Genomic DNA, 12,460 nt, shown 5'->3' with positions numbered 1-12,460 from the left:
CGCGTGTCTGGATGCGACCCCCATTTGACTTTGTCACAGGCCAAAACCCTCCATCCTGCCTCTGCATTTCAAAGGTTAAAGTTATGAAGAGTTCTCTCTCAGTACTGTCTCCCTGGAGTTTCTAAAACCTTGATTGAAGTTTTCAAGAAATTAAAAGGATTTCAGGAGTGTGAGAACCTCCTGAAATTATTCCACTTTCTGGGGAGTCCTGAACAAGGGGGAGCAATCCGAAAGTTAGCACCAGACCTCTTGGGAGTGAAATTAGGAAACACTTGTATGTACAAAAAGTGGTGGGAGTTTGGAATTCACTTCTCAAATAGGGAAAGTTTTTAAAAAGCTATGTTAATTTCTGCTAAGCAAACATATTGATAGCAAAGATGAGTATACAGAATTAAGTCATATTTCAACCATATATGCAAAATGCCTGGCTGCTTTTATTAAAGTGATGATTATAGAAACAGTTATACATAACTTACAACAATATGTTAGGTTTTATGTAACTAATACTAGGATAGTATTGGAAAAATATTAAGAATGCCATTGCCTCGTATATTTTTGTATGAATGTTAGTGCCCTTTAATTATGAAATTGAAATGTTATTACCATATTCAAAGGATTGACTAAGGAAGTGAAAGTGAGTTGGGTAAAAATAGCCAGTGGAACAGAAATTGTTGTCTAACATGTTCTGAATATCTACTCACATAATATGTTGGCAGTGAATACAACAGGGCAGTTCAGCAGTTAAATTATGATAATTCCAATCATGAAGTTGCCTTTTTTGTATTTATTGTGTATTGATGGATGAATTTGTTACAAATCTTTGCTTGTAGGTGAAGTGTTTGACACTGAAGGCACTGTTGTCTTCAGATTTTTCTATGATCAATCTGCAAATGCAGTGTTTGGCCAGGATAGGTTATTGGGAGAGTACCTTTGCTATCATCTTTAAGACCATTCAACATTGGTCAACTGTGTAACAAAGGAAGAATTTTATCCACATGACTTGTTTTGTAGGTGCGTGGGTAACCTCTATGAATTATTTTCAAATGTTTTTCATAAAAACATCTGAGTATGTGCAAGTTGATCTTGACGTAAATTTTAAACAGGACAGAGGATGCATTTTGAGGGAGATTACTATCCGAGTTAAGCTGAATTGTTTTAATGTATCTGAGCTTTTGCTGTAAATCACCACCATGACTGTTTCATTTCTGCTCCTCAGCAACCTGGTTAACTGAGCAGATCGTATATCAGCTCCACCCCCCACCGGAAGAGTCTTTACTTTGGCTGTGCAAGACCAAAGTAAATTTGACAATAAAATTTTATCATGTGTATTTATGAGGTTTGAACGTTAAGTGATCCATTAGTTGTCAGAATGTTGTTTGAATGTTTACTTGGTAGCTGATTTAATGTGTGTAGCGTGTTAGAATGGAAGGTACCTAATGTGTCTATTTTCTATTGTATATTAAATGTGACAAGCACTACTCCAAGGCACAGGTCCATATTCCTAATACAAAGATAATTTCTAAAATACCCAAATTGCTGGGGAGGGCATTGAGGATTATACAGAGTTAAGTCTCATATCAAACATGTCATTGAAAGGCAGAACAAGCTCAAGGAGCTAACTGGCTACTCTATTTTCCTACGGTACTAGAGATTACAATGAAGTATACAATTTAAGAGCCACCTATTTCGGGTTTGAATCGCAACTATTCATACAGTCACTAGAGGCTTATGGTTTGCCTTTCTACTTCTAGCTGGGACAACGGAGATACTGAAAAGATGAGCCCTTGGGATATGGAAGTGATTCCACATGATGGTATGTACAGACAAAATAGTGCATTCACCGAAGAATATTTTTGCTTTAATTACAGCTTACAGTTTGTCAAATCTTAGCTATGTCCATAACAGAGATCACTGATAAATTAAATCAGTGGTGAGATACTACTAGCATAATCATTCATAATGGAATTGCGTGTGATCATCTGAGTTTCTGTGTTTTATTCTCTTTCGTGCGTTGCTGTTTTGTGCCTGGGCAGCCATTCTGTTTTCAGGATTCCAAAATATATAGAAATGGCCAGGTATTTTATACGAAATGAAGCTTAGGTGGAACCACTGACTATCTTCCCTACCTTGTACAATGTTTTGTATATGTCATAGTTATTTTGTATTTTGGGTTTTTATAGTCAGTATCCATTCATGGCATATGGATGTCATTGACTGGCCAGCATTTATTGTTCGTCCCTAGTTGCCCTTGAAAAGGTGGTGGTGAGCTGCCTACTTGAATTGTTACAGTCCACCTAATGTGGGTTGACTCACAGTAACCCTAAGGGAGGGAATTCCAGGATTTTGACCCAGTGACAATAAAGGAATGGCTCTATATTTGCAAGTCAGGATGGTGAGTGGCTTGGAAGGGAACTTGCAGGCTCCTTTATTTCTGCAGTGCATTTGTAGATTGTACACAATGCTGCCACAGAGCATCAGTGGTGGGGGAATGGATGTGGGTCCAGGCAAGCAGGCTGCTTTGTCCTGGATGGTGGCAAGCTTCTTGAGTGCTGTTGGAGCTGTATCCATCCAGAAAAGTGGGAAATATTGCATCACACTCCTGACTTGTGCCTTGTAGATGATGGACAGACTTTGGGGAGTCAGGAGGTGAGTTACTCACCACAGTATTCCAAGCCTCTTGACCTGTTCTTGTAGCCACTGTGTTTATGTGGCGATCCAGATGATTTTGTGGTCAAGGGTCAACCCCAAGGATATTGATTGTGGGGGATTTAGTGATGGCAACACCATTGAATGCCAAGGGCAGTGGATAAGTTATTTCTTACTGATGATGGTCACAGCCTGGGCATTTGTACAACACGAGCGTTACTTGACCCTTGGTTGTTTCTGTTCAATTCTTTTCCAAAATTGTTTAATATAACATGAGATCAAATAATTATTCTGTGTAAGGCTTCACTGATATATCCTAACCCAAGAATGAAGCCTTAAGTCATAACATTTATTTTGCAATGCAACCTATAAATGTACAACCAGTAGATCTTTAGTAGCAGTGCACATGACAGGTTGGAATATATGGCCTTTCTCAGTCATCCAAGGTTTTCATGCTGCAGTTTCTTTGCCTGCTCCTGTTACTTCTTCCATTTTCCTTTTTGCCTTTCTCATTAAATTTATTATGTTTTTCATCCCTGATCTTTTCCTCATTGCTGTCTGCATTTTCTTTGTACTTGTTATCAATGCCTTTTCCAAACAATTACTGTCTGTAATTTGGATTGGTGTTGTGGGCAAAATCTGGTTGTCTGGCTCCTTCTGCCATTCTCCACCTCCTGTGGTGCTGTAATCATTTAGTCCCATTGTGCAACTTTACTGTTTTGCCTTCCTACTGTGCTAATCCATAGTTTGACAAAGCTGTAAAAGATGCAAACAAAAGGACTTGTTCTAGACATACAGAACTGAAATATGTAAAAATGGTTGATACCTTCCTAATACTGTATTGGGGATTTTGTGTACAGTTCTGCTGTCCATATTATCAAAACAAAGTAGGAGCATTGGCAACAAAATATTGCAAGGATAACACAAGAAATACAGCTATCATGAAAGTCTGAGCAGACTAGGGCTCTTTCATTTAGAAAGTGGAAGATTGAGGGGTGACCTTATTAAATATTCAAAAATTATGAAGAAGTTTCATTTTTGTCATTCACTCTTGTCTGTCCAGCTACTCATAGCCAACCTTTTTTAAAAGAAAGAGAAATTTAAACTTTATCTGAATTGGGTTTGGCTAGCGTTAACGTTCCATTAATAAGACAATGTCATCATATTATTTCCTTTGGATTAACTGTGCTTATTGTGTTTCAGCTGTTTTCCCCACTGAACCTGGATCAAGTGTTCCCTTGACTGCTGCTGAGCATAAGATACAGCTGTACAAATCTCAGGAAGGAGAATGGGGCTGCAGAAAGAGAGATGAAGAATGTGATAGAATTTATAATGGGATCTGTCAGCTCATAACTCTTGGTATGTCCTTATCCAAGAAAAACTGAAGTAACTAAATTAAAGTCAAACGTGCAGTTGGACAAGAAGCTTTGACCAACCTGTTAGATGCCCTTTTGAATTAAGTTCACATTATCCTCCTAATCCCACTCTCCATATACCAGGTGTCTGAGTGGTACTAGCAAGATCCCGCTCAAGAGATTCAATGCCTTTTTCTTTACCAGTCTTCTAATAGTACCTCCGTAACTAATTAATAAACATTTGACATTGCTTTGAGGTGATTGAGATCTCTAATTCACCATCAGAAATCAAATATATGTTGTGATTCCTGGCTCAATTCTGAAGAACAACACCTGAAGCATTCAGAATTTTGTTTCTTTATGAAAATTATTTTTTCAACTAACAAACAAGGTGTCTAAAATGATTAATTTCTACAATTTACCATATATACTTAGATAAAGGATAACCCCTAAAAGTTCTTGCCACATTCCTTTATGTTAACATCATTTTTGACATTTCTGATATCTCTTTTGTTTCCTTTGCTGAGCCTCTTATTGAGATATTTGTAACATCGATAATCACAGGTGAGGTTCTGGAACACTGGAGATTGGCTAACGTGGTGCCACTGTTTAAGAAAGGTGATAAGGACAAGCCAGGGAATTATAGACCAGTGAGCCTGACGTCAGTGGTGGGCAAGTTGTTGGAGGGAATCCTGAGGGACAGGATGTACATATATTTAGAAAGGCAAGGACTGATTTGGGATAGTCAACATGGTTTTATGCATGGGAAATTATGCCTCACAAAACTTGATTGAGTTTTTTGAAGAAGTAACAAAGAGGATTGATGAGGGCAGAGCGGTAGTTGTAATCTATATGGACTTCAGTAAGGTGTTCGACAAGGCTCCCCATGGGAGACTGGTTAGCAAGATTAGAGCTGCACATTCCTGATCTAATTGTAGTAAATCTTCCTTGTCTCCTCTCCACAAATATCATAATTTTTCAAGTTATAAATTCCTTGAACTTCTGCAATCTCATTTCAGATATTGCTGCTCCATTTGTGGCACCTGTGGATCTCCAGGCTTATCCTTTATATTGTACAGTGGTGGCTTATCCTACAGACCTCAACACAATCAAAGAGAGGGTAGAGAATAGGTTTTACAGGTGAGTTCACGCAATATTTTACTTGAGAGCAGGAATAAAAGTCCAGTGCTAATCCACATGTGATGTTACAAAGTTAATGAGCTGGTGATATACTTCTTTCAGAGAATATTGTAATAAAAAAACTTTTTATGGATTTGCAGTAGCATATCCACATGGGCAACAAGGTTTATAAACGAGAGCATGGAATAACCAGTCAAAAGCTCACCCTCCGTTTCTCAAACATTACCTCAATTTAGTAACAGGAAGTTGCACTGGGTTGTCCTTAAGCTGCTTTTAGACAGTTGAAAGAAAAAAGTTGTTAAAGGTTGCATTCTTTTGCATTGACTCAGCTTTGTTTTCCCACTCAGTTAGGGCAATGATTAACAGATTTGTGAGATTAAAATGTACCTAAAAGTGACCTTGGCAGTGGGCAGGAAATGCCCATATCTAAGTAATTCATCCACCTTCACAAAAGGGGAAAAGCTGTTGTGGGAAGAACCTTTGAATTTTATGGGCTGTGATTAGTATTATAGAGAGAAGAATAGAATTACACTTGTTCAAAATATTCTCTCAATTTTTACCTTTGGTAAAATGAACAAATTTTCTGGCAGTGTTTACTATCAGTTATTATTCACTAAATGTCATCCTTCAGAAAAAAAACATGGGTGTCAGCTATAACTGAGTGGTGGCATTCTGGCCTCCAACCAGAAGCTTGTAAGTTAAAATCTGAAAAAATATTTAAGCATAAAATCTGGGCTGATACTCTAACCTGTTTCATATTATTTTTCAATATGTATTGAAGTTATAATGTTGCATCTGCTGTGGACAATTTGCAGCACTGTCTAAATAATGGATGCAGTAATATATACTGTTAAATTTTGCAAATTCATACACCTGTCATGGAGCTGTGCATTTCTGGTAGTGAACATTGAGAATTTAGATGCAGATGTTAACGTGATTTTCTATCAACTTTATATTACACATAATACAATACAATAAAAATTTAGAAAAAATGGCACTTATTCTCATTCAATGCATTCCTTAAATGAATGGACATATTCAGGGAATTATATTAGCGAGTTTTGAGAAGATTTGTAGCTCAGGTTGAGGTTCTGGATGTAGATTTGCTCACTGAGCTGGAGAGTTTGTTTTCAGACATTCTGTCACCATACTAGCTAACAACTTCAGTGAGGCTCCGGATGAAGCACTAGTGGTGGAGCCTGCTTTCTATTTATGTGTTTGGGTTTCCTTGGGTTGGTGATGTCATATCCTGTTCTTTTCCTCAGGTGGTGGTAAATGGGATCCAAGTCAATGTGTTTGTTGATAAAGTTCCAGTTGGAATGCTATGCTTCTAGAAATTCTTGTGTGTGTGTCTCTGTTTGGCTTGTCCTAAATAGATATGTTGTCCCAGTCGAAATGATGTCCTTCTTCATCCGTATATCAGGACACTAGTGAGAGTAAGTCATGTCTTTTTGTGGGTCGTTGATGTTCATGTACTCTGATAGCTAGTTTTCTGCTTGTTTGTCCAGTGTAGTGTTTGTTACAGTTCTTGCAAGGTATTTTGTAAATGGCATTAGTTTTTCTTGTTGTCTATATAGGGTCTTTCAAGTTCATTAGTTGCTGTTTCAGTGTGTTGGTTTGTTTGTGGGCTATATGATGCCAAGGAGTCTGAGTAGTCGGCCTTTGCTGCAGGGGAGAGTGGCTAGGGTTTCTGGATGCATTTTATCTGCTTTTTTGGATTTGTTGCTGAAAAATCGGTGAACTGTGTTCGTTGGGTACCCATTCTTTTTGAATGCACTGTACAGGTGATTTTCCTCTGCTCTGCATAGTTCCTCTGTGCTATTGTGTCTGGTGGCTCATTGATATAATGTTCTAATGCAGCTTCATTTGTGGATGTTGGGTTGATTGCTTTGCTTCTGCAGTTCAATATTTGGTCTGTATGTGTTGTTTTCCTGTAGACGCTGGTTTGGAGTTCCCCATTGACTGTTCGCTCTACTGTGACATCTCGGAATGGCAGTTTGTTGTTGTTTTCCTCCTCTTTAGTGAATTTTTTGCCAGTAAGGGTATTATTGATGGTCTCGAGGGTTTCTAACTTGTTTCCTTTAATGATGACAAAGATGTCATCCACGTAATGGACCCAAAGTTTGAGTTGGTTGGTTGGCAGAACTGTTCATTCAAGTCTCTGCATTATTGCCTCTGCTAAGAACCTTGTTATCGGAGATCCCATGGGTGTTCTGTTGGTTTGTCTATAGGTTTTCTTGTTGAAAGTGAAGCAGATGGTAAGGCATAGGTCCACTAGCTTGATGATACTGTCCTTGCTGATGAGGTTGGTGGTGTTTGGTATATGTGTCTTTGGTTCTTCTAATAGTGTAGTCAGTGTCTCCTTGGCCAGGTTGATGTTGACGGATGTGAACAGAGTTGTTATTTCAAAGGAAACCATTATTTCTTCCTCTTCTATCCTGGTGTCTTTGGTCTTCAGGAACTGTAACAAACACTACATTGGACAAACAGGCAGAAAACAAGCCACCAGGACACATGAACATGACCCACACTTACTGCTATCCTTACATACAAATGAGGAAAGACACCACTTTGACTGGGACAAGACATCTGTCCTAGGACAAGCCAAACAGAGACACACATGAGAATTCCTAGATGCATGGCATTCTAACCGGAACTCGATCAACAAACACATTGACTTGGATCCCATTTACTACAACCTGAGAAAAAGAACAGGAAAAGACATCATCATAGGAAGTGGTGTCACCAACACAAGGAAACCCAAACATATAAATAGAAAGCGGGCTACACCACCAGTGCTTCATCCGGAGGCTCACTAAAGATGTTACCTAGTATGGTGACGAAACGTCTGAAAATGAACCTTCCAGCTCAGCAAGCAAACCTACATCCAGTGAATGATCTCAGTTAATTATTTGTCAAAATCCAATAGAAACTTATTGCTGTTCTCATTTGGATGGATGTCATGCTGTTTATGCAGTGGTAGAATATGTATTCTGTCAAATATTCTGCCCATACATTGCTGGTATCATTCAGTAATTGTTGTGCGAGCTATATACGGTTAAGTAAAGTGAAGCTTTTTTTTTCAGACGCATGTCATCCTTGATGTGGGAGGTACGATATATTGAACACAATGCACGGACTTTCAATGAACCTGGAAGCCCTATAGTTAGATCGGCCAAATTAGTCATCGATATTCTCCTCCAGTTCATTAAGTAAGTTTTTCTTTCTTTCAAACAGAATTAAGTTCTCCTTCCCTTTATTCCATCAATGCTGTGATTCAAAACATGACTTTGATTCTCTATTTGAATTTCACATCCTAAGTAAGAAAATGTACTGAAGTTTTTTTTAAACAAAATTCAAGTTTTGCTACTGGGTTTTGCTGCTGAATGGTGATTCAAGTTCACATGTGATAAAGCTTCAAATAACAGTAATGAAATATGAACTCACCTTGTTCCAATCCATTTCCAAATAGGCTGGAGAGTTTTGGACCATGCATGGAATATGTCATATCACAGGTTCTGCATGCACCGTCCAAGTTTTGTGTTACAGATGAAGGACCTAGCTGTTTAAAGGGAACTGTGCACCTGTATGGTGAGAATGGCATGATATGGTAGTATAAAAGAGAGCTTCTGCCACAGAGATGAGAGACCACCTTGAGAGGAAGAGGCTGTTCTTAGTACATTCCAGGCATTGAGGGTACAGAGAAGCACTTGGAGCCCTCAGTTGGAGTGAAGAGTCAGGGCCGAGACTGAGGAAAAGCTGAGCAAGCATTTAGTGCAGCTGAGAGGCAGAAGCTGTGTCTTTGAGCTTGAATGGAACAGAACAGCAACTTATTGTCACATGTAATTTTTACAAAAAAATACAGTGAAAAGTTTTAAAAGTTGTCATACTGCGGCACCTCAATTAATGACAGAAGCCATAAATAAGAAGGAAAGCTAAGCCGAGACTATCATGCAGGGCCAGGTCGAGACTGCCCTGCCACACTGAGATGAGACTTTCAAGCTGGGCTGCCAGAATATCTGCAAGCCGCTAAAAGAAGACTGCCGAACCAGGACAAGACCGCCGTGCCAGGAGACTGCCACACTGAGGAACGGCCCTGCCAGGTGCCATGACAAGATTGCCATTCCAGCCCATTGACTGCCACCTCAGTGCTGGGTCTGCCGCTCGCCATTGAGGCATAGTGACCCTTTCATGCAACGGTGTTCTGCTCAGACTGGCTAAAGAGCTAAAATTGTGCCAATTAATCCATGCTGAAGCGTAACCTTGGGATGTTGGGGAATACAGGCTTGAATGAACAGATTGAACCATCGCCACTGTAAAAAGTATTGTCCAAGTCAGAATGGCTTTTGGTGGATGTTCAGAGGTTGGATCTTTGGACATAAAGATATAAACATTTGAAATCCCTCAGGAGAATGACAGAGTCTTAACAAGACTTTTCTTGACTCTGTGATTACTGATGTCAGAGTGGGTTGCTGACAAATCTGTGGGATCTGTCTTGGTCACATCTGGCATTTAATGTACACATTGGTCTGAATAAAATGCCTGTGAAGCAGTATTTCCTTGATGTTAATTCAGCATGTTTGGGTATAAGATTGACATTGTAGATTGTTTACTTGTCTGACTTTGCATAACAAAATTTACTTTATTTTGATAAATATTTTCATTGTAATTACCAGGGTTCTGCATTATAATAAAATCTTGTGTGTCTGGTCTTTGGTGAGATCAGTTGGGTGGGATACTCTTCGGAGGGTCAGTGTGGACGTGTAGGGCTGAAGGGCCTGTTTCCATGCTGTAAAGATTCTATGAAGACCAACTTCATGCATGTTAATTCGTTCAAAAAAAAGCTGACTGGAAGTTATCCAGTGTTAGTATTTTAGTAGAACATCATTATCTTAAAGTATTATATTAAATATTTTATTCTAATTCTAATAATTAAATACAAATATGATAAAACAAATCCAACCTGTTAATTAAACTTGTACTCTTCAATAAAGTGATGTAGTGCTGTAATATTATTAGGTTACTTATGAAATCTTAAGGTTTATTTGGAAATTATACATCATCATTGGTGCTATAAACAATTACAAACTGTCTATTCCTTGCTATTTATTGTTCCTTTCCTTGTGGTAACTATAACTGCTGGTAGTTCTTTGGTTGATGGAAAGATCTTGTGAACATATCCTGAGATTCAACCATTTACATTCATTTACTTTTGCTACAGGTGATAGCATTCTCTGCTGTTGAATTCAAAAAATGTAAGTCTCTCTCCAGTTAGCGAGTTTTTCAGCTCAGCAAGCAAACCTACGTCCAGGCCCTCTTTCTCCAATACTTTAACCCAAAAAGCAAGTGTCATATTGTCAGAGGTGCTTCTTCCAGATGACACGTCTGGTGATTCAGATGGTTGTGAAAGAGTCAATGATCTTATTTTGAGAGACAGCAGGAGACTTACCACTGGTGCCCTAGCCAATATTAATCCCTCAAAAGGCATTTCCGAAAATAAGCATATTCTCTTGTCACTATCATGTTGCTGTTTTTGGCAGCTTACTGTGCGCACATTGGCTGGCACATTTTGTACATCACAATAATGACTACACTTCAAAAAGTATTTCATTAGCTGTAAATTGCATTGGGATATCTGGAATTCATGAAAAGTGCGACATTGTCTTTTGTACATTTTTCTTTTTATTGTTGCAGAGACCAGAATTCTACTGACATCCTTCCATTCTACAATAACTTGAAGAAGAAAATGATGTCAGATGAGGTAAAATAAGATTGAGAAATTGAACAGAAAATGATGTTACAAGGCTAAAATGTGGCAAAGTAGATTCTTTAATTATGTCTAAAAATATAAGTTCAACAGTTGCATAGTGCATTAGACACAGGATTGCTACTATGTCCATTCAGGCTAGGGGTGCTTAGCTGATCTCATCAAGGGCAGTAATTGGGATGTATAATTGACCTCAGCATCTCTGGTTCCACAGGAGAAAAAAATGAGGTCTGCAGATGCTGGAGATCACAGCTGCAAATGTGTTGCTGGTCAAAGCACAGCAGGCCAGGCAGCATCTCAGGAATAGAGAATTCGACGTTTCGAGCATAAGCCCTTCATCAGGAATAAGAGAGAGAGAGCCAAGCAGGCTAAGATAAAAGGTAGGGAGGAGGGACTAGGGGGAGGGGCGATGGAGGTGGGATAGGTGGAAGGAGGTCAAGGTGAGGGTGATAGGCCGGGGTGGGGTGGGGGCGGAGAGGTCAGGAAGAGGATTGCAGGTTAGGAGGGCGGTGCTGAGTTGAGGGAACCGACTGAGACAAGGTGGGGGGAGGGGAAATGAGGAAGCTGGAGAAATCTGAATTCATACCTTGTGGTTGGAGGGATGCTGCCTGGCCTGCTGTGCTTTGACCAGCAACACATTTCCACAGGAGAAAACAAATTTGTCAGCATTCCTGTTGATGTTGCTGTCCAGTTGCTTTCTTCTATGAAGTGTCAATGTTTGCCTTTTATGCAAGGATAAGACCAGAGTTTAATATGTCAGGACCACATAAACAAATGGGCAATTGAATTCTGGAACACTTGGCAGTGCAAATGGAATTGAAGAGATGACCTTCTAATCTCTGTTGTATTATTGTTGCAGATGTTACATGCCAAGATATTGAATGCATTAAATAATGGGCATATTTTAATTGGGTCATTGGGAACAGATTGGGAAGTGGGAGAGGTTTGTAAAATTAAATAAGAAGGTTGTGTGTGGAGTGCCCAGCATTGTAGTATTCCTTTAGTGTGTCTGGTGGAGAATGCCCAGACAAGATCGAGCCCAGTGTTAGTTAAACTCAAAGGCCTTTACATCTGCAGAGATAAATATGGATTATTGATGAGACTGATCAATTTGCTGTGAATTCCTTTGAATTTTATTCTTGAATAAAGCCCTATTTCTTTATTCAGCAATATATCTGAACTTAAAGGTAATTTTTTAGAGATTTTCAGAGTACTTAAGACAATTCTTGAAACTTAAATAAGTCTACGATGCAGTCAAATATACAGCCATTAATTAGGAGCAGAGATTGGCCATTTGGCCCTTCAAGCCTCCATCCCCTATTGAATAGAGGAGTTATATTTTGTTACTTTGCAGTCTGATCGAACATTAGCGGAACCTGTTTTTTTAAAAAATTCATTCATGGGATGTGGGCAGTCTCTAGCTGGGCCAACATTTATTGCCCATTCTAACTGCCCAGAGGGCAGTTAAGAGTCAACCATATTACTGTGGTTCTCGTGTCACATGTAGGCCAGACCATCATCAACAATGGGTTCATGGTCATCATTAGACTCT

General features: G+C 39.1%; 1 protein-coding gene across 2 annotated transcripts in view; it reads left to right on the top strand.

The window, feature by feature from the left end:
* The window catches only part of phip (pleckstrin homology domain interacting protein), a 199,816-nt gene that overhangs the window by 164,995 nt on the left and 22,361 nt on the right, over positions 1-12,460 (top strand). For both annotated transcript variants that reach the window (XM_060849675.1, XM_060849666.1), the window contains exons 29-33: positions 1,752-1,813; positions 3,850-4,005; positions 5,021-5,141; positions 8,228-8,353; positions 10,836-10,902. In XM_060849675.1, coding sequence (XP_060705658.1) covers positions 1,752-1,813; positions 3,850-4,005; positions 5,021-5,141; positions 8,228-8,353; positions 10,836-10,902 — 532 coding nt within the window. The remainder of the gene's footprint in view (positions 1-1,751; positions 1,814-3,849; positions 4,006-5,020; positions 5,142-8,227; positions 8,354-10,835; positions 10,903-12,460) is intronic.

Source organism: Hemiscyllium ocellatum, chromosome 3, assembly GCF_020745735.1.
Source record: "Hemiscyllium ocellatum isolate sHemOce1 chromosome 3, sHemOce1.pat.X.cur, whole genome shotgun sequence".
Classification (NCBI taxonomy): Eukaryota; Metazoa; Chordata; class Chondrichthyes; order Orectolobiformes; family Hemiscylliidae; genus Hemiscyllium; species Hemiscyllium ocellatum.
Note: the sequence above shows the minus strand (reverse complement) of the source record. Positions and strands in the feature narration are given on the sequence as shown.